General features: G+C 34.7%; 1 protein-coding gene across 3 annotated transcripts in view; it reads right to left on the bottom strand.

The window, feature by feature from the left end:
- The window catches only part of Atp9b (ATPase, class II, type 9B), a 305,437-nt gene that overhangs the window by 205,880 nt on the left and 72,053 nt on the right, over window positions 1–27,504 (bottom strand). For all 3 annotated transcript variants that reach the window (XM_005373105.2, XM_005373106.2, XM_005373107.2), the window contains exons 6-7: window positions 23,595–23,653; window positions 15,773–15,824 (exon numbers count right to left, since the gene is read on the bottom strand). In XM_005373105.2, the coding sequence (XP_005373162.1) occupies window positions 15,773–15,824; window positions 23,595–23,653 (111 nt within the window). The remainder of the gene's footprint in view (window positions 1–15,772; window positions 15,825–23,594; window positions 23,654–27,504) is intronic.

The raw sequence follows: 27,504 nt of genomic DNA, 5'->3' as shown, positions 1-27,504 counted from the left end.
ATGATGGCATGACATTTTCTCAACAAGGCTTGGCCACCCTAAAGGCACACACATACTGAAGAATACACTTGTAAGTCATATAAGCAAAAACTGAACTGAATAGAGAAACAGGTAGATCCACCCTTGTCTTAGAGACTCTGATACACTTCATTCAACAATGGGTAGGACTGGAAAGAAAGTCAGCAAGACATATGAGAATACAATACCACTAACCACCAGCAGATCCTAATCATCATTTTTAGAATTGTCTACTCAACAATAACAGAACACATACTTTTTTAAGAATCAGACATCCCAAAAACGAAATCTACAGAGTCAAAAGTCATCACTGAAGAACCCCATCAAACATTTAAAGAATTAACATCAAATCTATATAATCCCCAAGAAATAAGAGCATAGTTTCCAATTCATGTTGTGAAGAGTATTAATTATACACCAAAACGAGAGGAAAATAATACAAAAACAAAAAAGAGCTGGGCATGATGGTACACACTTGTAATCCCAGCATTCAGAAAGCTGAGACAGGAGGACTGCTGTGAGTTCAAGCCAGCCTGGGCTACATAGTGAGTAGTCCAATGTCAGTAGTCCAGTGTCAGTCTAGTCTACATAGGGAGACCCTGTCTCAAAAAACAAAACAAAACAAAAGCAAAAAAAAAAAACCACAGACCAAAATCCATAGTGAATATAGACAAAAGCCCAGCAAAATAGTGGCATATATAACATAGCAATATACAAAAAGAATTATAAATAATGATCATATATAACATAGCAATATGCAAAAAGTATTATAAGTAGTGATTTGTTCAAGGACTATAGAGCTGGTTCAATACTCAAAAATTAATGAACATAATGTACCATATTCACAGTCTGACAAAAATCAACACCAGATAAATGCAGGAAAATATTTGAAATGTAGGAAAAATTTAAAAGTCATTTAATGGGCTGAGATGTAACTCAACAGAGTAAAGCACACGCTTAGCATGACTGAGGCCCAGGGTTCAAATCTTCAGTACACACCCCGAAGAAAGACTGTGCCATTCATTTTTCACAAAATTCTCAGAAAACAGGGAACACTAAACTTGACCAAAAAAAAAAAAAAAAAAAAAAAAAAATCTACCAAAAAACCCCCACTTAATAGTGAAAGAATGAATGTCCCCTTAAGTGGCAAATGACACAAAGATGTCTACTCTGAGCACTGTTGTTTGACCTAGTGTTGGAAGCTCTGGCCTATAGAAGCAAACAAGATCAGAAAGAAAAAGATAATTGTCCCTATTTTCAGACGATTTGACTGTATATATATACAAAATGCCAAGAAATTAGCAAACATACAACTCTTCAAAAAATACTGACTGAAAATTCAGTAATAATACACAGAATTTAGATGCAGAAATCTATACTGCCAATTGAAGTTACTGAGAATGAACTAAACAAGCAGGAAGAAAATGTTTAAACAACACATGCATGGACTAAAGATTCAACACTTGAAGTGTTAATTCCACCTGGAGTGACACAAAAGCCCAATATAGTGCCTACGTAAATCCAGCAAGATTTTTTTTTTTTTAATGATACAGACAAAATCATTCTAAATGGTTTTTTGTTTGATTATTTTTCTTTTGGTACCAGGAACCAAACTCACGACCTTGCACTTGCCAGGGAGGCGCTGTGCCGCTGAGCTAAATCCCCAGCCCCAAAATCATTCTAAAACGTATACAAAAAGGCAAAAGAACTACAAGAGCAAAAATCATATTTTAATTGTGTATGATTAAATAAAAGAATTTAAGTTTGAAACATAAACAGAAGTTTCTTACACAATTTTATTAGTATGGCAGTGTGATAAGCACACTGCATGATTCTAACTTTAAAGGAAGGCACATCCCAGGATGACCTAGTAACATAAACATAGGAAGAAGAAACAGGTAAGCAGGCTTCTGAAGTTCTTTCTTTTGTTTGTCTTTTTGGTGCCGGAAATCGAACTCAGGACCTTGCACTGTGTGAAGTTCTTAATTGCGGACTGAAAATTCAGTCAGTCATTTAGACATTGCATTTAGACCTTTACTAAATGAAGACAGTCATTTAGTAAAGGGCCTAAAACTTCTGTGCTCATTTCTAAATTGTTCAGTATTCATAAAACATTTTCCCACAGAAATAATTACATCTTTGGATACTATAAACCCTGGTAAAGATCCCTTAATCCTCATACGAAAGCTAAAATAATGTCATTTAATGGTTAAACTAATTTAAAATAATACTATTTGTAGTAAAAACTGGGGGAGGATGCTAATGATAGCATGTTAAGAAAAGCAGGTTTCCTTCCCTTTAAAAGTAAATTTTAAAAAGTAAATGAAGACTTGAAGATTTTACAAAACACCTAGAATTATTCAGTAAAAACTTTAGATACACACTGTCACACAGCTTAGATAGCTAAGCTCTTCCATATTTAAGCATCTTTACTGAGCACCTACTCTGTTAAAAGTATAACTTTATTGAGCTCCCATGGATTCTATTGACCTTGAGGAAGTTACAGTCTAGTAAATAAAGTCAGATAACCAACTAAATCAAAGTAAAAGAGGAACAGAGGTTTTGGAGGAAGCATGTAGTGTGGGCTTGATCGTACAGTTCAGCCCCAAAATTCTACAATGATATTCAGGGCATATCACCTGAAGCAAACTAGCGTCCTGCTCCAGAAGCAGGTGGTAAAAACCTCTCTATGAAAGGCTCTAGGAGAGGGATTTATAGTATGAGAATGCCTGTGATGTCCAGCCAGGGAGAGAAGGCCCACAATAGCATGTAGCAAGTCCTCCCAACTCCCAGTCCTGGCCACACCAGAAAGGTAGGAGCCACCTCTGCAAGTACAGCCTTCTTTGGCCAAAAATTTAAGTACTCAAGACTAAGGAAAAAAGAGTCCACTGGTAGACCAGGAAGAAGGTAACTAGGGTACCTAAGTACTGGGGTAACTGAAAAGGAAAAGTGAGGAGGAAGGAGGGACTGAGTACAAACATACTTCCTGGGGGCTTGGTTCATTTAGGAAAGAAAAAGTACCAAAGATCATTAAGGCAAGAAGCTAACACAATAAGAGAGAATTCTGCTCTACTGGTTACAAACAGCCCTGCTGCAAACTACTCAAAAAATGTATGGAGGTACATATGTACAACAGAAATAACTTCCTTTTCCTCAAAAACAGGGAAAGTTACTAATATCAACAGAGTACGTATGTATTTACTGAGTGCCACTTACAGCTACCTCAGCACACCTGAAATCCTCTAAGCCCATTGCAGCCTGAGAGGTAGACAGTCAAAGATCTTATCAGAAAGTGTCAGATTTAAGTGCCCTAATTAGGTCCATTGGACTCCAACCCTCTGAATTCAATGACAGCATACACACTAGCTCTCCTGCCTCACCTCAGTTGATTCTTGAATATTGAGCTCCAATAATAAAGATAAAAAAATTACTTGGGGGTTTGTTTTAGTCCTTTAGTTTTGTAGTGACCTCACTGAATTATTTCTGCAAAGTCTATCTCTTGCAGGTGCACCTATACCCATTTTGTTTCCTTTTCTTTTCTTCTTGGCTCCACATAAGCCACTTATTGGTCAAAAGCAGAATTTAAAGTTACTTAGCCAGTCAATTTCACCCCTTTTCACTAGCTGTGTGTGGCTTGGTGACTCCTCACAATTCAGGGAGTTCAGAGTCCTACTCATACTCATTCAAGAAAGAGCCTTTCTAGGCTCTCTCTGGGTACTCCTGGGACTACCACCTTGAGCACTCAGTCTTCCACACCGACACATGCTTATGATCATATGCTTAAACTCAGTTTAGCAGGGTTTGTCACTGGGTCAGAACAGTGTTTACCCAGAATAATGTTTAGGTAAACACCAAAATAGGTGTTTAGCATCATTTAGCCAGATCAGAGGTTGTGATGAGGCCCCTTTGCAAAGTGAGGCTTTGGCAGTACTGATGGGTTGCTTTTCTCTGGGAACCCTCTGGAGTTAGTCCCCACTCCCCTCTAAATTGAGTAGGAGGAACCTAGAACAAGCACATTGCTTCCTAGTGATGAGTTTGGTTCTGGGACTGTCAACAAGACATTCTGGCTGGGTTGCTACCTTTTCCCTTTGAAGTGCTGGCTATTGTGCTCTCCTGTCTTTCCAACCATGCCCCTACACATTACGCTCCATTCCAAAGCCTGCAGGTAAAGCTGCAGAGATGCTGTCCTTAGGGTTTGTGCCTTCTTTAGGCAGAACTCCCAGACCTCTGTACTGGAGATGGGGAAACACCTACTCTCCAGGGTGCTCTAGGGATAGTTTGTGGTGGTAGTCCCTCTAGAAGTGTCCTCTGCATTGTATGCCAGATGCAGCTGGGACTGACTGGAGGCTGGAGCAAGACTCTTGCCTATGAGCAAGAGCCAGCAGCAGAAGGGCAGCCCAGTACCCTATCCCAAGTTTGCCAAAATAGAGCTTCTACAACTTGGGTCTGGGGCTACCCCTCCCAGTCAGGTCTTCATCTTCACTTGGGAGTCACAGAAAAATGGAGGCCTGTCATTAACTTCTTGGCTGTATTGACCAGAGGTAAAATTTTCTTCTCATGGAAGAAAGGCATCATAGCTCAGCTGCCATAGATTCAACTTCTTCCTGGGAATAAAGGTCTCTGAAAAATACTGAAACAATACCAAAAGATACATAATTGAACATTTAAGATTTAAGAGATTCTCTTCAATAAAAATTAAATTCTACTGCTGTATTGGACAATTTCTGGAAACACTACTGGTTTTCACAACAAGGAGGGAAGAAGAAGATGCTAACTGGCACTTAGTGACCTGAGGAGATAGTTTCAACACCCTAACATGCATTAATACAGACTACATCAAATATGGAGTCCCAAACCCTGCGGTGAAGGTGAGGACCCCAAGGCCAGGGGCTGATATCTCAGAACTGGCACAAGAAGGGAAAAAGCCACACAGAAGAAATAAACAGTTGCTAATTTATGCTCCTTGTTAAGTTATTTTACATTTTTAAGCCTGTTTTTTTCATGTGAACAATGGGGAATATAGAGCTAAGAGTGGAGTTGTGTTGTAGTTAAAGGGAAGCCCATTAAAGTATGCCATAAATACATGCACTAGGAACTCACTGACTAGTAGCTAATTATACAGTTAAAAGTAGATAAGAAGGGATTTTCACATAGCTAAGTGAATATGCTCTTTTTAAACAACAATCTAAACTTACAACAGGTCATACAAACCCATACCCATAATAACTTCATTTTCCTTTCAACTCCTGAGAAGAAACAACTTCTGCATGCTAGTGAGCATTCTTTCATTCTCTTAATCAGCATAAATATCAAGTATATTTTTTCTGGCACTCACAGGTGCCAGAAATTCAGTGCTTAAAATCTTCCTTACCTATATAATCACTAATTTATTTTTAAACCTTTTAACTACCTTAACATGGGCATTATCAGTGTTAAAAAGGAATCCTGGAGACTCTGAAATGTGAATCCACTCTTCTAAGGCACAGTAAGATTAAGAGAACTCCTGCTTTGGAAATTTATGATATACTCAAGAGATTATAATCTGATTACACACATTTTAAAAACTATACCTAATTATATAAATAAATGGTTATGTATTATTTGCCAAATGAACTATGAAAAAAATACTCTGTATAATCTGACTGGTTTTTACTAAAAAGCAGTATACAAAAAATGTGTAGTTCATGTTATTTTAAAGTTAAATGCTTTTTCAAGATTAAATTTTTTCTCATATATTTATGTATTCCAATATAAAACCTTAGATGAGCTAGAGTCTAGTTTATATCTCTCAACACTATGCTCTAGATTTCCAAAATTTAAATAACAACAGATGAGACTCTGGAATGTCTTAAATTTCTCCCATTCTGTGTTTCTAAAAATGAAGTCAAGATCTAGATCTCTGCAAATGTATTAAACAGTGGAAACAAGGTAACTGCCTTTCTTTAAAGATAAAGGACACACCTCATGTTAAATAAATATATGCTATAACAACTCTTGATAATCTCCTACCTCTTTTGTCTCTAACTTACTATTATTTTTCTACTTGTTTTCCTGAGAAACTATTTTATAGATAATAATACGTAAAACGATAACCATTGATAATTTCCTACCATTTTGTCTGTAATTTGCTAAGTCCCCCCTATTACTATGTTATCCTTCTTTTATTCTTTAAAATAAAAAATTTAAAAAAAAAATAAATAAATAAATAAATATATGCTAAATTTAAAACTTAGAGACAAAATGACGTTCTTTTACCCCGAGGACAGTTAACATTACTAAACCTCACAGTAACTAATATGATTTAGAAAGAGAGGCTGGGGGACTACAGCAAAATCTGAAGTATAGCCAACTTGCCTTGTTTTACAAGGATCAGAGCTAGTAATTTTTTTTTTTTTAATAGAAAGAAACAGCTACATTGGGATGCCAGTTAAAACTCAGCAAATATAAATTATTGAATTAGTCTTCTTATATCCTATTACAGACTTATGAATACTTAATTTTATTCTGTGTAATTGACAAGAGCTGACAGAAAAGGACAGGTTTAATGACCATCAAATTAAGATCAACTAGGGTATGCATCACACTGGACAGCCACATCAAGTGGTGATGAAGTAACTAACAGGACTCCATGAGACAGATGACAAGTCAAGTCAGTCAAAGCCTAACAAGTCACTCTGGCCATCAGCAAACACCTGCAACAGCTCACAGATACAATGGCTATGTGTCTTGGTTACTTTTTGTTGTTGTTGAGACAAAATATCTGACATGCAAAATTAAGGAAGAAAAGGTTTATTTAGCTCACAGTCTGTGGAGGTTTTAGTCTATATTTGGCTGGCTCCAAGGCAGAGTGGCACAGGGCAGAGGGCTACAATTTGTGGCATGGAAGATAGCAAAAACAACCAGAACAAAAGGGAGAAGTGGCAGAGAAGAGCAAGCCTCTTTCCCTCCCTTACACTGTAAGCAGGTTACACCCAAGGGGCTTGTAGCACTCACACCATCTCCATGCCCTCTTCTTGCACAGGCTCAGGATGAATACAAAGTAAGCACCCTGGCTCTCTGCTGAGTCACACAGGTAACCTTTTAAACTTCTCACACTGACACAATAAATGACATCCCAGAAGGGTAAGGGCATGTCCTTTTCACCCTAAGATGCAGAACTGCTGAGACACTTAGCAAACCTCTAGACTCCCCAAGTTGACACAATGTATCAATGTATGTATATACCCAACAAAAGGACAATAGATACTGACTTTCCATTTGTAATTGCAGATCGCTGTCCACTAAACTTAATTTTTAAATCATTTATGTAACTTAATGACTCTGCCTGAAATTTTTAGGTTGGTGGCAAGACAAATAGCACTAGAGATAACATGGATGAGGACCATGCCATTTAACTACCCTCAGTCCACTAATAGGTGACAGCAGATATACTGCAATATGTTCTATCCCAAACACTTAAAGTATAATGTCGTCACTCAGGATACACGTGAAAAATATACTGACATGTATAAGACACTGATGAAAATCAGTTCTAAGACATTAATTTTTTTAATACCACTGAAAGAAATTTGTATGCTTGAAAGATATTTTATTTGAATTAAGAAACTGACGAAGCAATTAATTAATTAAAATTTAAGCCATGAGTCACTAGACAGACACATCAACAGTTTCATTTACATTCTGAACAATCCACCCAGGGCTTGACAGAATATTCTATATGAATACACAGTCAACATATTACGATGGACCAAATCACTGAGCTTATCTGACAAGTACCCAGCTGGTGCTGTGTAAGTCTGAACATACTGCTATACTTAGGACTTCACTACATTAAAATACTTCAAAGCATTAAAGACGTTTATCATAATGAACAATATATTACAAGTTTATTTTGACTAAAACTGCAAAGCAATAAAATAATTACTGAGTGTCAGCAAATAACACAACAAATTCAGAACATCTCTGGTTTTCTAAATACTAGACAATAAGAAAACTTTACTTAAAATCACCAAAAAGCATTTCTGAAACTAAATCCTTGATTGAAAGCAATATTTATGGGACCAATGCTATACAAGTTGGAAACATCAGATCCATTTAATAAAAAGAAGAAAAATAGTATAAAAAAGCATGTGATTTCTTAATATCTGCAGATGAGTAACTAGTAATCTGTATTTTAACAACTTTGACAGGAAAAATTAATAAAACTGAAGAACAGAACCACAGATTAAAACAAAGTACAATAAAGTCCTAAACTCTGACCCATTAGTATTCTTTTATGAATATGTAAATAATCGAAAATTTAGCATAAATGTATACTGAATGCTTTTCTGAGGAAAAAGGTTTAATTCTTAAGAGTATCAAAGGGATTCATGATCCAATACTCATGCTACTGAAGATCAATACATCACAGAGAATAATTCATCATACCACATAAAATGTAAGGCAAGAGTACAAAAACAGCACTTTTAGAACTCCATCAACATGGATACATAATCTGTCTGAGGCTAACAATAGATTTTCTCACTTGCTTAACACTTTAATATTCCATTCATTTTCTGCTGTCTGCAGAAAACAACATGAGGAGACTGAAGAATTTGCAAAACTTCTAGGAGTCACATCATTTTGGGCAAGCCATTTTTGTTTTCCCACTCTCATATCCCTCCTCTGAAAAATAGACATTTCAAACCACCTTCCAGTTTTAAAGTGCTTGATACTGTTCATAGTTCACTCCTTATACAAGCTATATATTTTTCCTTTTAAATTAATCATTGAAAACAATTTCAAAATTTATAGTAATATTACTAATCCTACATATATTTTCTACCACAATCATTAAAAGGATAATTAATATGAAATTATCTCCCAAACACAAGCACTTTGTTGTTCATTACTCTTGACACATTTAGAAAACAGGACAATGAACTCTTAATGAAAAATAGTACTGAAAGTGCTAACAGGTGATGACATCAGGGATGGCAGTGTAAAAACCTCTGAAAATCCACTTCTCTGTAACTAATGAGAATACAAGCAAAACTTGTCAAAAGCAACTTTTTCAATCCTGGAACACCAGACTTATAACAAATAACAGCATTTACTCAAGAAAAAGAGGGGCTGGGGATTTAGCTCAGCGGCACAGCGCCTGCCTGGCAAGAGCAAGGTCGTGAGTTTGATTCCCGGTGCCGGACAAAAAAAAAAAAAAAGAGCAAATCTACCTAAGCATAAGCTGTCTTAATTATGATCCCTGAGGCAACTACTAATGAAGTAATTTTTAAAATATACATTAAAATGACAGGAAAATTAGTAGAGTAAAAAACATTTACGTAAAAAGGCAGTAATGAAGCAGTACAGACACGCAAAAAGTATCTTAAGAAACATAAAGAACAAACAGCAAAATAGCAGATATAAATCCTACCTAATCAGTAATTACACTGAACAGAAACAGATTAAAGACTCAAACAGTAGAGACTGACTGAACTCTATTTCATTAAGGCCTCTGAATGTGCCACCCACCTCCAACCAAGCCTGAAGTGTAACCAGCATCAGAGGATAATTGAAGCCCAAGGAAAAATATCTAGTTTCCTAGACGACCAGGCAGGGCACACACTTAGATGTAGCTGGGACAGAACATTGAGAAATAGTGTAGGGGCAGAGGTGAGGACAATGTTCCTGTTCAATAGAGATGGGATGGTGGCTACAAATCAAGGTAGGGGGTCCTAGAGAGGTTGATATGGGGTAGAGACATATGTAATGCCTACAGCAAGACAACAATGAAGATAGGGAATGTCAAGATAGCAACATAGGGTAACTGGGACCCCTCTTAGTGAGAAAGGCTCTCAGGTAAGTGGAGAGACTAGGCTTTGACAAGAGGGAAGACACGGAAGGATCTGCCAGGCCGAAGGTTTCAGTGTTCTTAGTGAAGTTCAGGGTTGGGCCACTAGCAGAGAGTGAACAGGTAGGTGGTGAAGACAGAAACAACTCTGAAAAACATGCTCCTGGGAGAGATAGGCACACAAAAACAGGGTCTGGACAGTACATACAAAGTACTGGTCATACAAAGCATCTGTGTAGCTCCTCAGCAGAGTTGTGCAAGTAGGTGTAGGAGAAGAAAATAGAAGGCCAGGCAAGTAGGGCAAACAGAGCAGAGGGAAGGGGCAACAACAGTTATAGAGTGCAAATTTGCAAAAACCCCTCCTAAGTGTATTTTAAATGGATACATTTTGCTGTAAATACATTTCTCCAAATAAAACTAGTTTTAAAAAAAAGATTAAAAGAATGGAAGAAAAATCAAGGTGCAACTTCATGCTTTCTACCAGAAACATACCTTTGATTAAAAAACATAAGTAGGCTCAACGTAAGACAACAGGAAAAATGCAAGCTGTAATCAAAGAGTCAGAGTGACCACAGACAATTTATAATGATGGAAGAACCAATCCATCAAGAGGACTTAGTTATATATAATGCCAAACAACAGAACCTAAGTACATGAAGCAAAAACTGATAGAAATGAAGAAATAGATATGCAGGAAAAATGGCTGCACAAATTCACTTTCAGAAACAGATAAATAACTACATGAAAGATAAAAAAGGGAAAAGAAGATGTGACCAATGCTGCAGACTGACCAGAACTAAAAGCATCTGTAGAACATCTCACACCACAGAAGGAGGGTACAGATGCTCCTCCGGAACACAAATTATACCTTTGAGGACAGATCACACGTTAGAACGTAACAGAGATCTGGGTGACTCAGACTGAGATAACAGCAAGTATGTTCTCCAACCACAATGGAATGAAACAAGACGGTGTTTTGGGAATCCATAAATATGGGAAAATTAAACATACAAAGTATGATTTTAAAATATGGTGTTTAAATTTTTAAAAATTTACTGCACTAACACACATTTCCATTAAACCCCTCAAAACACTCCTTGTTTCCAATACACTTATCCCATTGTTCTTGCCACTTTCTAAAGCATTTGTGAAAGTCTTCTTTAGGTGTACTCTCATGGTCGCTGCCTCAATGTCCTGAATCAATTCAAAATGTATACCGATTATGGTCATTTTGACTTTGGGGGAGAATCTCAAGTCTGACACTGTCAGATCCAGGTCACATTATAATATTTTTAGGAGTCTGTCTTTCTATTGGTGAATGCTGATCACATTGCATTTTCATGATCAAACAATAGGCCAAGGAAAGAGCAAAAACAACAGCAAAAACTGGAAATTTTGAGAAGTTTAAAATGAAAGCATAACATACTAAACCTTATGGGATACAGCAAAAACTGTGTTTACACAAAAATATGCAGTTATAAGAACCTGCATTTTAAAGATCTCAAATCAAAAACCTAACCTTAAATCTTAAAAAAAAAAAAACCTACAAAAATAAGAACAGAACCCAAAACAAATGGGAGAAGGAATAATAAAAACAGAAATTAATAAATAAAAGAAGAGGAAAAAAATTGAGAAAATTATTAAAACCTAAAGTTAGTTCTTTGAGACCATCAATAAAATTGACAAGTCTTTACCTGGAGTGATTCAGATTAAAAAATAGAATCAAATTATTAAAATCATGAACAAAGGAAGATACATCAGTACAGAAATAAAAAAGATTATAAGGAAATAAACAAAAACGACAGTATGCTAAAAAATAAGATAATCTAAATAAGGCGGACAAATTCCAAAAAAAAAAAAAACCCACAAACTACCAAAAGCTAACTCAGGAAGAAACAGACAATATGGTAAGTCCTCTAACAAATAAAGAAAATGAATAATTTTCAAACTTTTTTAAAAATGCAGATCCAAATGAGTAAATTCTACCTAAAATTTAAATAAGTAATAATTCTTCAAAAAATAGAAGAGAAAGGAATGCTTCATAACTGATAGTAAGATAAGAACTACCTTGATACCAAAACAAAAATATAATAAGGGGGGAAAAAAATTTTAAAGCCTATGGCCTAATATATTTTCTATGAATACAGAGGCAAAAATCCTTAACAAAACACTAGCAATCAGATGCAGTGACACATAAAGGGAGCTTATGAGGTATTTGTAGAAGTACACATCTGGGACTGCCAACAGCTGAATCCTGGGTATATGTGCTCTATCATATGCATCCTTCCAGTGTCTCACAGAAAGAGAATGTGGCTGTACTTAAGAAGACTGGGAGGGACTCTGGCCTAACGGACTTCCCGCAGCAGTTAGCAGTCTGCACTATGCAACAATGAACCACACTCAATACATCAAATTATGAATGACACGTACTGTTGAACTTCTAAAAATCTATAGACAGTCCCTCTGCATTCTAAGACCAGAAGCACTTGGAAAAGAAGCGTATTATACTCCAACATGGCCAAGCGCAAAATTCTAAAAGCAAATGACACAATTTTAAAACAGTTAGTAAGACTCTTTCCAATATGGAGACCAACTGGAATAAGATACTGTTTAAGTGAACACTAGTTACTCTAAAGAGTAAATATACAACTTCAATGTTTGAAAATGTGAATATCTTTAACTCTCACATAGAATCCATATGGTCATGGGACAAGAGGGACCCTGTTCCACAGAGTCATTCCAGAAACCAAGATAACAAAAGCTCTGACCCTCTAATAATAAGTTCCAAGGCTACCTACTTGGCAGCGAGGAAGAGCAGATGAGCACAAGAGAGGCAAGATCAAGTTAACAAGACTTTCAGCCCCCTTCCTTGGGCCAGAGGTCAGTCACACGGCATCACCTAACTGGACAGGGAAGGAAAATAAAGTTGGGAAAATAAAAATTCACATTAAATAACACATTACAAAATCAATAACCAAGTACATAAGTCACCTGATTAGGAGGGATAATTCCACTACTGATGGCAGCCTCAACTGACAAGGTAAACCACCAAAACTAAAGCTGGCCAAAAGAGAAAATATTTTCTCATGATGTAAAAATGTTCATTCTGAAAATATGCTGTCTAAGCAAAAGAAACCACAAAAGCTATACAAATACATGGAGACTGAATAATAAATACTTGAATGAACAATGGTCACTGAAGAAACCAGCAATTTAAAAATTCACATAATCAAAAATAATTAAAATACAGGGGCTGGGGATTTAGCTCAGCGGCAAAGCGCCTGCCTGGCAAGCGGAAGGTCGTGAGTTCGGTTCCCGGTACCGGAGAAAAACTAAAAAAAAAAAAAAAAAAATGAAAATACAATGCATGAGAATCTGTGAGACCCAATGAAAGCAATTCTAAGAGCTAAGTTTAGCTGTGAGTGCCTACATTAGAAAAAGAATGATTCCAAATAAATAACCAAATGATGCATCTCAAGGACCTAGAAAAATAAGAGCAAAGCAATCCCCAATCTAATATAAGAAAAGTTATACTGCAAAGCTTCAGTAACAAAAACAACACAGTACTGGCACAAAAACATGCATGTAGATCACTGGAATACAACAGAGGGCACAGAAATAACAACATGCACCTACAGCCATCTGATTTTTACAAAAGGACCAAAAATACATTGGAACAAAAGATAGCCTCTTTAATGAATGGCAGTGGTAAACTGGATATCCATTTGCAGAAGAATGGAAATAAATCCCTACCTGTTACCCTGCTTTAAAAATCAAATCAAAGGGGACCAAAAACTTAGATATAGCAAGAAATGAAACTGCTGAAAGATAACACAGGGAAAACACTTGAACCCATAGGCACACATTCACATTAAGTAACACATTACAAATTCAATAACCAAGTACATAAGTCACCTGATTATGAGGGATAATTCCTGTACTGATGGCAGCCTCGTTCTGAGGCAAAGACGTTCTGAGTACAACTCCAATAGCCCAAGAAATAGTATCAAGAATCAACAAATAAAATTACATCAAATTAAAAAGTTTCTGCACAGCAAAGGAAACAAGAGAATGAAAAGACAACCTACTGAACAAAAAAAATTATTGTTAGCTACTCTTCTGATAGAGGACTAATATCCAGAACTCAAAAAAATTAATCCTCTCCAAAACAAATGACTCGATCAAAAAGGGTTCAACAAACTGAAAAGACACTTCTCCAAAGAACAAGTATCAATAGCCAATAAGTGTATGAAAAACTGTTCAATATCTTTAGCCATTAGGGCAATGCAATTCTGAGATTCTATCTTATCAGTGTCAGTACGGCTAGCAAGATACAAAAAAATAATAAATTCCTGCAAGGATGGGGAAGTGGGATGCACCCCTCCTACACTGATGGTGGGAATGAAAAACTAGTACAACCACTATACAATCAGTATGGAGAGTCCTCTAAAAACTAAAACTAGAAATTCCACTTGACCCATCATTCCATTTGACCCAGCTCTCCCCTGGATATAGTCTCAAAATAATTAAAGACATCATACTGCAGTAATACATGCATACCCATGTTTATAGCAATGCACTTCACAAAGCTACATTCTGGAAAAAGCCTAGGTGCCCATGAACAAATGAAGATATATATATACAGGGAAATATTATTCATCCATAAAGAACAGAATTGTGTCATTTGCAGAAAAACTGATGGAACTCATGACCATCATGCCAAGTGAAACAAGACAAAGAAAAGAAAGTTTAAGTATCTCATGTTTTCTCTTATATGAGAAATCTAAAACACAAATAAATGAATAAAATAAAGGAAAGCTGATAGGAAACTAGATGGCAGACTCTTAAGAGATAGGAAAAGGATGGGGGAGAGGAAGGGGATTAATAATGATCAAGATATGTGATATGCATGTATAATTCCCTAAATAGAACATTATTATTCTGTATCATAAACATACACTAATTTAAAAATGCTGTTTATGAAGGGGAGAAAAAATCAAGAATTCTGAAATCAAACTCAATCCTAGGGTATTCACACTAGAAATAATATGTATGTTAAGCTTTAAAGTAAGAATATACTAAGCTTCCTATAAAAACGTGGTTCATTTGTTCAAGCTGCAAGTGTAGGGCAGAAAGGACCTCTACATTTCTTTATGTAACTGCCCTTAGCTCAGAGATGATAAAAATGTGCCCAGATGCAGTAGCTGAATCATGTCATTATGAATAGGCCAAAAAGATTAGAAATAAGATGTCCTGTTTCCAACATGGCTTTTGCTCAAGTTGGAAAATTTCAAGTTTGGCCATATGAAGTTCTATCCTATTACCCCTTTCCAATTTCTTCTTACTGTTGAAAATTCAGATCATCTAAATATTACTCTTCTAGTGAAACTCATAGCAACTTACCCAGGCAAAACTGTCTCCTTTCCTACAGCCCAAAATAATTCTTCTCACCGTTATAGTACCCATACAATAGGAGTAATACTAACTGTCAATGTATGAGTTTCCACAAATATGTAAAACATGAACTCTTTGAAGGATATAAATGGATCTTACTTCTTTTTATATTTCAAGCAACAGTTAGTCTCTAGGGCTAAATAAGAGGTAGATAATTTTTTACACAATTGATAATAAAACTGCAAATAGAAAATAGCAATCAAATTTTGAGTGACATCATTAACAAGGTCTCAATATAAATCTGAATGAAAATATTCACTGGACAGATAACTTCTGATATTATTTTTTAAGCAAACATTTTATAAAATCAAGTTATCTTTTCAAATAGCAATAACCAGAAGTGATTTAGAAATTAGTGAGTTCAAAGTATCATCCAAACAGAAATCTTCAGACATAAATTTTACTTTTATCTTTAAAAATAAGTATCAAACTGCCATAATACTAAATCAGCAGCATTGCAAAATAAGATACCTGCTTTCTCTGAAGTTCTGAGAAACACCATGTCTGATGGAATTCTCTGATTCTGCAAAGAATAATACAAAATATTAATTATCTACACACATACACACAAGGTTAAATATTGACACAACTCATTCCACAGTAGAAATGGCTAGTAAGAACAACTAAAATAATATAATTAGGAAGCAGAATAAGGAACTACAGATTATAATATATATATAAAACTTTTTATAAGTCACTACTCATACATTTAATCATTGTTACTAATAATTCTATCAATTAAAGAAACTAAAGGAAAAGTGAACCTGAAGAAACAGTATCTAAAATATGAATACATAACATAATTTGTGGAATTACTTTTGACAACTAAGCAAAGATTTATCTACATATGATAAAGAATGATTTAGTAATAATAAAAACAAAAATAACTTATTAAGGTTGAAAACAGACATGATTTTGGGTAGAGCTATTTCTAACACTAAGAAAGAGTGATTATGTACAATCCACAGGTGAAGGAAAAAAATCACAATGGAAATCGTAAAAATATTTTTTAACTAAAAGAAATAAAAACTCAACAAGAAGATGAGACCACTCAGTGTCAGAAACTATTAAGAGGAAAATATATACAAGAAATGTGTACAGAATAAAAAAGGAAAAGCTAAAAAGAATTCATTTAAGAGCTATATATCCATTTGAAAGCAAAGAAAAACAGCCAATGAACCCCAAAGAAAGCACAAGGATCTAAGTAAAAATAAGAATAAAAATAAATGACACAGACAAATATAGAGACAGATATATACATAGATATATATATAATAGTAAGAAAGCATTTTTTAAATACACTTGTTTTAGTAATAAAAAAATCAACATTAAAATACATAGGTGATAGTGAAGATATATAATTCTCTACAGCAACACAATACAAAAATTATTCAAATTACAGTTCTAAATGTAAAAGTTCAAATCATAAAATCCTAAAAAATAATACAGAATTTCTTTTTCTTTCCCCACTACATCGTCTTGTCACTAATAAACATTAAAAGAGTATTTTGAGCTATTTTTGTAGTGAAGGATTTCTTTAAAAAAGACTATCACCACCTGTATTTTTATAAAAGGCAAAAAAATGAAAAGATTAATAAAGTGAGTTTCATTAAAATCAAGAATTTCTGTTTAAACACACCCAGCAGGAAGGAAAAAGTATTTGTAACATATATAACAATGTCTCTAACCCACAGTACACGATGGCCTACAAACTGTTAAGAAAGGAATCATTCAGGAAGAAAATAGGAGAACATTTTCACAGGTTCTTCACAATAAAAGACATACAAAGCCATACAAAAAGGTCCCCAAGTTATTAGCTTTCAGAGAAATATACAATAAAACCACAACTACGTACATATCAGAAATTCTAAATTAGGCTGAAAATGCCAAGTGTTGGCAAACATGCTGAGATACTGCTGATTAAATTATAACTGGACACACCACTCTGTACAATTGTGTATTAGTTAGTACTGTGGAATAGACTCATAAGCCAAATCTACCCCATTCCTAAGTATACAGGCAACTGCCATCTATGCATGTGTGAGAAAAGACTGATCAAATAAGAAAAAAGTATTATGCACACTAGGCAAAAAGTACAAGTGATGCAATTTCCATTAACAGTGCACTGGACAAAAGGCACTTGTCCATGCACATGCACTCCCCTGAATTTTTGAAGGACTCTTATCCAGAATCAATTAACCATAAATTTCAGACTTTATTTCCACACTCTCAATTTCAAATTTACTACTAGCTCCATACTATCTTAATTACTATAACTTTCATTTTGAAATGACAAAGGGTGAATATAAAAAATTTGTTTATCAGTTTTCAAAACTGTTTTAGCTATTCTTTTTTTCTTTTCTTCAGTACCAGGAATCGAACTTAGGACCTTGCGCCTGCCAGGCAGGCGGTATGCCACTGAGCTATATTCCCAGCTTGTTTTAGCTATTCTGGGTCTTTGTATTTCCATTATGACATCTACAATTATCAGCGTGTCAGTATCTGCAAAGAAAGCACTAAATTAATGTACAGATAAATCTAGGAAGTACTGATATTTAAATAATATTAATACTTTTATGTATCAATATGGGGTGTCTTTTCATTTATTTAAGTCTTCTTTACTGTTTCAAAATGTTTTATAGTTTTTAAAATCTAATACTTGTTTCTTTGTTAAATCTATTCTTAAGTACTTTATTCCTTTTAATGGCATTACATATGGAATTCTTTTCCTAATTTGACCTTCAGGCCATTACTCTCTGTTCCCTTTTCTGTTTTATTCTGTATGAATCATCCACATAAATAAACTAGATAAATTAATTTTTGGATGCTTTTTGTTTACTTTTCTTCCCTTCCAGACTGAAAACAGCCTGAGAGCAACGTCTTCCTGACATGCTACATGGTGTGGATGTACAACAGTATGGATGTACAATAGTGTCTCTTATTTATTTAGGATATACAGGATGTTTCTGATCTTCAGTTATTACAAGTAATACAGATGTCAACATTCCTGTATTTTCAATCAACATAAATAACATTTCTCTGTGTTAAAAGGCCCAGGAGTTAAATTCTAGGTCAAATGACAGTTGCATATTTAGTTTCTTTTAAGAAACATCAAATGATTTTCCAGAATAACTATACCACTTGACATTCCCATAAGAAACATGTAAGTGATCTTTTTTCTGACTGTTGCCAATATTTGCTATCACTATTTTTTATAATTTTAGCTATTCTGAGGTATGTACAGTGATACTTATTTTAACTTTTAAATTCTTGATCCCTACTGATTTTTTTTTTTTTTTTTTTTTTGGTTTTTCTCCAGTACTGGGAATAGAACTCACAACCTCACGCTTGCCAGGCAAGCGCTATGCCGCTGAGCTAAATCCCCAGCCCCTGATCCCTACTGATGTTGAGTTTCTTTTCATGTGCTTATTTTCTATCTAATAACTCTTAAGCAAAAAGTTTCTTTGACTCTTTTGCCCATATTCTAATCTGAAATTTTTTTATGGTTTTGAGAGGTTTTATATATACCAGATTAAAAATATCAAATACATGACTTACGAATGCTTTCTCCTGACTTGTAGCTTGTTTTTTTTTAACCACAGTCACATGGTTTTTCAAAAAGCAGTTTTAATTTCGATGAGATTCAATTCATCAATTTTTTTCTTTTATCCACTTTTTATTGGTATATCATTTAAGAACTATTTTCCTATTCCTAGATTTTGAATATTTTATCCTATGCTTTTTCTCACAAGTTCTACAGTTATACATTTTATATGAAGTCCATCCATGCTTTTCTTTGTGAACCTGTGGCGGCTCTAGAACCATTTGTTAGAAAGGTTACTTTTCTCCATTTAATTGCTTTCACATCTTTGTGAAGTCCTTTAAGCAAGACAACACAACTATTCTACCATTAACCATTTTCTGCAAACTGTTGTATAAGATGGACACTAAATCCTCTATAAAGGTTTCAAGGACTTTTCTAATGAAAATGTTTAGATTGGGATATTTCCTTCTTCCATCTTTTATGTTATGAATGTAACCTGTTTGTCTTTGTTTTCATCATTCTGAAGGGTATTTGTTCGTACACTAGCACCCCCACCCAAATTTTCTTGAAGTAACTTTTTTATGGTGATATATTTTTTATTTACTTCATTCTATACAGTACTTCAAGTGACCTAAGTCAGTCAATCTGAAGTGACTTTCTTGTCAAGGGCACAGGGCTGGGTTGCATTTTTTTATTCAGGTAGCTTGTCTCTGGATTAAAGTACTTAGACAATTTATGATAAAAGTAATTATTAAGTTAGAGGGCAAACCTCATTTATTACTTCTTTTCAGTGGTTTCCTCTGTCTCTTGTTTCTTCCATATGTGTCACCAGAGTCCTTTTCAGGATTCCACCTTAGTTTATAGCATCACACAGTACATCTGTTTACATACTTTTCACAATGTTCTAGGCATTATGATATACATTTTAGTATTATTAAATTGCATTACTTCAGAAAAATAAGATAAAGTAAATGATTTTCCTCCCCAGCTACAAGAAAAACACTATTTTCCTCTTCCAGAAACTATTCTGATCAAGGGGTAAAGAGGTGATTCATAGCAGGGTCTGCCTAAGTCTGTTCTGATTCTGTCCCAAGACTTTACCCAAATCCTTGAGTTACAGAGACTGGGCTATGAACTGTGCATGTCACCTCACTTTTTGAAAGCCTCTGGTTCTACATAGGTGCCTTACTTCATGTGTGTTCAAATAGCAATATTTCAGTTGACATGTCTGACACATGTTTTAGATACATCTAAGGGAGTGGTAGACGAACTTATGGCACACATGCTGGAGCAGGTTGTCTGTCTCATGGAAAGCTCTAAAAGGTTCACTATCACTATTCTAAAGTCTCCCTGTGAAGCTCAGAAACAATCTTTGGCATTTCTTTTCCTTAAATGCATAAAGATATAATATAACCTTTACTCTGAATAGATTTTTTTAATATTTAAATTTTTTAAAATATTAAAAAAAGATAAAACAATTTCATAACAAAATAATAGGAAAAAACAATAGTTAATACATCGCATATTGTCATCTTCAAAGTAGTTACTCAGAGTACAAGATATGGGAATAAAAAATTTTCCACTTGATATTTGCACACACCTTCCTTTTGAATGAACCGAGAGACAGTAATAGTATAGCTTCCCTGTATTTTTCTTTTTTTCCCTTCCTTCCTTTCCCCTTTCCTACCTCCTCATTCCTTTTTCCTTTTAAATAATTACTTCCCATTTCACATTTTCTGTTGTCCATTCTAGACCTCATTTACTCTTTCAATTTCTCATTCCAGGAAGCTAACATGGTGTCTACACATGTGAGTCTCATTTACTGCCATTTTGAGTATGGTTCTCAAGTTGCATCCATTTACCTATAAAAGTTTCAAGTTTATTCTTCTTTATGATTGAGTAGTACCCCATTGTATAAAAAGACCAAATCTTTTTATTCCTTCCTCAGTTAGTGGGCACTTGGGTTGTATCCAAGATTTAGCTATTACAAACTGTGCTGCTATTTTTATTTAAATAGTTTAACAGCCCTTATCTCATTTATATTAAACTCCAGAATAATTCAGAGCACATAATATTCTGCATGTTAAGATTTTGCATGTTAAGATTTTGATACCACAGCTTATATGGTTTTTATCACATAATGCCCATTTTTTAACAAAAGGTTGCTTTTTTGAAAAAAACAAACAAACAAAAAAACACAATGAATTCTTGCAAATGACTTCTTTAAAAAATAAAAGGCCTGGGGCTGGGGATTTAGCTCAGCGGCAAAGCGCCTGCCTGGCAAGTGCAAGGTCGTGAGTTCGGTTCCCGGTACCGGAGAAAAACCAAAAAAAAAATAAATAAATAAAAATAAAATAAAAAAAATAAAAGGCCTTAACATTGGGCCTAATTCAGAAAAGTTGAAACTCATGGTTTTCCACAACACATATCCTGAAAACTATTCTATGTGTAAAAATTCAACATGTAAGAGTAAAGGAATTAGATTCAAGAAAATTTCTGTTGCTCAACATCATTTTCAAAGCAACATGGTATCTATAGACCTAAAAAAAAATTAAATCGGTAGTAAAAATTAACAAATGATAAAGGGACTTCACATCACTGTCTTATTAAAATGTCTACATGGATTACCAAATCGGGAAGAGAATAAAAAATTAACATAGGACATGACATTTTACGATATTGCCAGTGTGACATGAAAAACATTTTATTAATACAATCTGTCCTTAAAAATATCAACTCTACTCTTAAAGCATAACAGCATAAAAATTCCCTAGATGAGCCATACTTTGCAATGCCACTAACCCTTTCACCTATGTTTTTTCCTGACCTGAGGTTGCTTCCTCCCCTTCTTAATAATACCAGTTGTTTTTCTTTTGTTTATTATGAATTATTTCTCCTCCTTCAATTTCTATTTGCTCATACTCACTTGCAGTCACAGTGGCACTCAGCTCCCCATTTGGTCGACCCACAGGCAGGGAATGCATGGAAACATCCCAAGCAGCAATACCATATTTAAAATATAACAAAGGTTCAGTTGTAAAGTGTGTGCTTAGCATGCTCAAGGCCCTCAGCTCAATCTCCAGCATCAAAAAATAAAATATCAGCATTTTATACTTAAAAGTATTTAAAGTAATATAACCACCAATACAGCAAACATACAGCCTATGACAGAAGCAGAATAAACTATCAAAATTTATATCACTAATAGGCTGAATCAACTTCATCAGAATTATAGAAATGTACACAGATATATGTAAGATATTCATTCAGCATCTTGAAATAGTGGAAAAAACAGAATCTTACTAAAAAATCAAGTGAATGAAAAGCTAGTAACTAACAGTATCCATTCAACTGAACACTATGCAAATGAATTGCAAAATATTGTTTAGTTTTATCCCATTTTATAAAATCAGACCATATTCTTTGTGTAGATTTTTTTCCAGTTTTTATTTCTATTAGTACATTATCTTAGTACATAATGATTATATTCCTCGTGAGGAGCTGACATGTATACATACCTTATTTTAATTCTTTATCCTCTTCACCTCTCTCCATCTCTAGGTCTCCTTCCTTTCTGCACAAGTTCTAGCTCTTTCCTTTTATCTATTTTTTATTTTGCTTTTTATTTATATTTTGGGTTTCTCATGCAAGAGAAACCATGTTTTCTGCTTTACTTCACTTAATATTATGGTCTGAAGATACATGTAACAAGAAGACTACTTCAGCTAGAAGACTACTTCAGGGGGTAGATCTGCCCCAGATCCTGTTACCAGGTGACAGGACTCAGACTACTCTGTGGGAGATCTGACAGGAACCTGTCCTATAAACTTATCAAAAATTATTTTCAGAGCTTTAAAAAGCTAAGTCAAAGCTGGGTATGGTGGTACCTGAATGTAATCTCAGCCCTCTGAAAAACTGGGGCAGGAAGATCACAAGCTCAGGCCAAGCCGTGGCAACTTTGGTAAGATTCTGTCTCAAAACTTTTTTAAAACAATTTTTTTCTTAAAGGGCTGGGTAAGTATCTCAATGCAAAGGGTCTGGGTTCAATCCTAAATACAGAAAAAAAAAGTCAACACTGACATTAAACAAGAATACAGATGCCAAGCATAGGCATTTCTACAGGAAATAACATACACAGCACTAACATTCCAAGGACAAACAACACTTGTACTGTGCACAACACTCACACATCCTGGGTTGCAGCATTGACAGCACTTCAGAGTTAAACCTCGAAACACAGATGCCCATTCAATCACTCTCCAGACCATAAGCAGCCCTGACGATTTCCATTCCTAATCTTCTATTTCTCTTTTTTCATGGCTTTTTCTCAAAATTACCTAAATGCTTTCTTTTGCTGTGATTTTACTTCTATTAGCCTGTTCCCTTTTTGAATTTTTAAACGATAAAAACTATAACACAGGTACAGAAGATTTGAAAACTGAGGTAGAATATTAGTAAGAGGCTCTAAAACAATTCTGTGGGCAAATGAAATAATTCTTATAATGCAACATTAAACAGTTAATATGTTTTACTTTACACAAAATATGATACTACCCACAGGTGAAATATACTTTAGCAAATGAGACAACATATAAACATGTGGATTTTGTTCAAAAACATTAAATCTTACACACAGATATTAAGATGTAAAATACCTGTCTCAATTTCCTTTTCATAAGTTACTTGCAATTAGAATTACAGTTCACACATGGTATATATCGGTCTAAAATACATTAAAAATGCATCAACCTTTTCCACTATGATGAGGTCTCCAACTTGTATGTCTGAACTCTTAACTTGCACTTTACCTTAAAAAAAAGAAGAAGTATAATCAACTCAAGGTAACAATAGCATACCAGACATCAACTTTTAATTGATGAATAATTACTTTAAAAATAACTCTAAGACAAAAAAGAAAATATAAATTTGCCTATATACATCAGAAATTTGCCTATATTCACACTTTCAAATAAATTTGGGATAGACAAAGTCATTAATGACTTCTTTAGTAAGCTAAACACAATGCTCCTCCGATTTAAAAAAAAAGTTTCTTTGTTGTAACTGGGAAAGAGACTACATTTGGAAGAACCATCCCATATTTTATCAATGTTTCAGTTCTCAAGCAAGTTTCCAGTGATCAGAAACACTACTAAATAAAATCATTTGGTGAATGGAAATGAGTAACAGAGATATAAAATTCCTTGAATATTGTGAATGGCATTAACTGTCACAAAACAGAAAAATGAAAGCACATTATATATAAATAGTTCTCCAGTAGTAGCTCCACCAATACAGGACAAACCTGAAAATCAGTACTTAAAGTTTTATTATTAAGTGGTTATTCTACATAATATATTGAGTATAATCTTTATAATTTAGAATAGTCCTGTATAAATTATAATATATAACACACTTAAATATCTATATAATATGTTATAGAATAGATAAATGTTATATAACCTGAAATGTCAAGCTTGAGGCTCAAAACTTAGGCAAATTCATCCTTTCCTCTTGTTTTGGTCAACCCTCCCTCTATCTTATTCTCTTTTAGGATAGCCAACAACCTTGTGGGACTATTTTTGTATTTTTGTAAATACTGTTCTAAAACAGTAAGTTCATTTGTTTTACATTTAGTTGATTCTGACAGCTAACAGACATAAGCTCATATTACTTTACCAACAACTAATATCACCAGTCATTATATTCACTTTCAGGCTCAAACTCACTATAAAACCTCATTTCCTAAATATTGTACCTCTTAAAGCAACTAAATTTCATTAGTGCCATATTGCTTCTAAAGACCTGCTTCCTTTTGTAAACATAATAATTTTGCTGTTATATTTTTCCATATTCCCCAATTAGAAGGCTAAGCCAGGTACAACAGTATGCACTTGTAGTACCATCATCACTCAGCAGGCAGATGTAGGATGATTACTTGAGCCCATGAGTTCAAGCCCAGCCTGGGCTACATAGCAAGACTCGAAGGAGGAGGACAAGGAGAAAGGAAAGGAAAAGGAGAAAACAAAGGGGAAGGGGAAAGGGAAAAGGAAGAGGAAGGGTAAGAAGAGGACAGATAAGAGGAGAAAAAGGAAGAAGAAAAAGAAGAAAAAAAGAAGAGGAAGAGGAAGAACAGAAGAGGAAAAAGAAGAGGGAGCATAGTAAAGTAACAAAACTGCATGGCCACTAGCCCACAAACATATTTAATTAAAATACACATTCCTAAATTTTAAAGACTTTGTCAAATTTTTAAAATAGACCCTGACTTGAATAGTTTGAACCTTACATTTATGGCACAACTTGCACTTTCTTTAGTGCCTCTGTCAACATGTGAATTCAGTGACATGTTTTAGACCTCTCTCAGGGAACCATTAAGAGTACTGGACAGTGGTGATGGAGAAGGCGCCACCTGTACCCCATAACCTGCCTGCTAATGAAAGCCCAGCAACAATGACCTTGTTCTGCTTTATTTTAATACCCCATGCCTATACTAATAATTTGATTTCTGACCAGCACTTTAAGCTGACACCTGAACCTAGCAAAATATTAATGTCAGAAGTGAGACAGATTGGAAACAGTAGAAACCTCCCCAATTTTATAATTCACAGCACATATAAAACATACAACTGCTTCCTGCCCTCATAAACCCACACAGCTCAATAACATATACTGTTTAGGAAATGAACACTCAGAATTTAATAATTTCAAAGTGCATTTAGTATAAAGGAGGTTCAAAATTACAAATATATATCAATGTAAATACTAGTATTAAAATTAATGACTTTTTTTCTTTGAAAATATCCTATTCCATTTGCTATCAGGTAACACCCAAGAAGTCAAACATTTTTGGTCTTCAACTTTTCAATGATAGTAGTGAATATTACCAAATAAATTAACAACAGTACTGTCCTCTCTGAACTAGTCCAATTAAATCTTCCCAGCAATAAACGTTTCTTGTCACTGTACTTCAAAAGGTGTCCATCTACAAGGAAAACTTTCATCTCCTTCTCATGAACCAAGCTTTATGAGCTCTTATGAAGCAAAATCAAAGGGTAACTGACGGAACCATTTTTTTCTCATTGTAAAGCTTCCTAAATATAGACCTTGCCTCCCAGTCTCATTACTAATCATTATTTTTTACCTATTCAAAAAAAGGTAATACTACATGGTCTCTATTTTTATAATTTCCCTAATCAACCTGAATTGAACTGGGGGGGGGGATGAACTGGGGAGGAGGGGGAGGAATTCTAATAATTAGGTTAATCTCCACTCAAAAACCTCTATTTGCTAATTAGAACATAATTCAGATTTGTATCATAACATACAAGATTTTACAACTGACCCCATGTTAACTTTCAGGATTTAACCTGTTACCTACATTTCCACTGCCAATACTCTATCCACACACCACATTTCAGCCTGCAACCAGATGATGACACTTGCCTACTCTGATTCACTGCTTGCCTACTCTGATTCACCTACTTGTCCCTTTTAAAAAAGCTCTCCCTTTCAGAGCTCCTTAATCACATGGCAAATATATCCTCTGTGAAGCTTTAGTAACTCAAAAACACCAACAGTATAAATATTCAAATATGTGAGTGCTAAATTTCAAATTCTATGATAGCTTTAATGCATAACTGAAATACACTTTTATGACACTCACTCTGTTCTCTACAAATGAACATCCAAAATTAAGCCATTTTGAAAGCACAAAGAAAATGAAAATCATTCTACTCATAAGAAATAGAAATGAGTAATTATCATAATGGATTAAAAAGTACAACCATGGAAGACATCCACTAGACACAAGTATTATCTGTGGATAAAAACACAGCACTTACATACCAACAAAACACAGATAAGTAGGTATAAGAGGAGATAAATCAACTTTTAAAACATGACTTGATCATATATATATAGAATACTCTCAAACAGTAATGGCAAACCTTTGAGAGACCAAGTGCCCAAACTGCAGCCCAAAACCCACTTATTTAGCACAAAATGTCAACAATGCAATTAAAGCTGAATACTGAGGTTTTAGTTTAGAAAAAACAACTCATATATTAACACCTTTTGTCTAAAAAGTAAAACAGTAACAGGCTGGGCATGGTACCACACATTTGTAGTCCCAGCAGTTGGAAGGCAGAGGCAAGAGGATTGTCATGAGCTCAAGGCTAGCGTGGACTACATAATGAGATCCTAATTCAAAAAGAAAAAAGAAAAACACAGTAATAGAGCTTTCAATAATACAAGCAGGTTTTATTGAAAGGTGAAAGTTTTCATTTGGCAAGTTTTTGCACAATTAAAGTGATTTTTGCTGATAAGTTGTCAAACCTTGGTTGCGGTGGCTTGTCTCACATGCCAAAACAGAGGGCTCTGCATGCCTGCTGTGGCATATGTGTCATTGGTTCGCCACCGCTGCTCTAGAAGATCAGTATCAGGTTAACAGATACTGCTATCTAGGCAGATCACTGCCGCACTGCTTTTTTTTTTTTTTAATTTTAAAGATAAAAGGAGGGAAACATTAACAGACATACAACATTTTACAACATATCACAAGCACAGTACAGACAATACAGAGTTACCAACAAAGTGGTAGGGAATTAACAATGGTTGTTGTATTACATATTGATACCTTCAAAGTGGCTTCTCATGAAAACAG

This window comes from Chinchilla lanigera, unplaced genomic scaffold (assembly GCF_000276665.1).
Source record: "Chinchilla lanigera isolate Chin_1 unplaced genomic scaffold, ChiLan1.0 scaffold00001, whole genome shotgun sequence".
NCBI lineage: Eukaryota > Metazoa > Chordata > Mammalia > Rodentia > Chinchillidae > Chinchilla > Chinchilla lanigera.
This window is presented reverse-complemented; position numbering and strand designations above follow the sequence as displayed.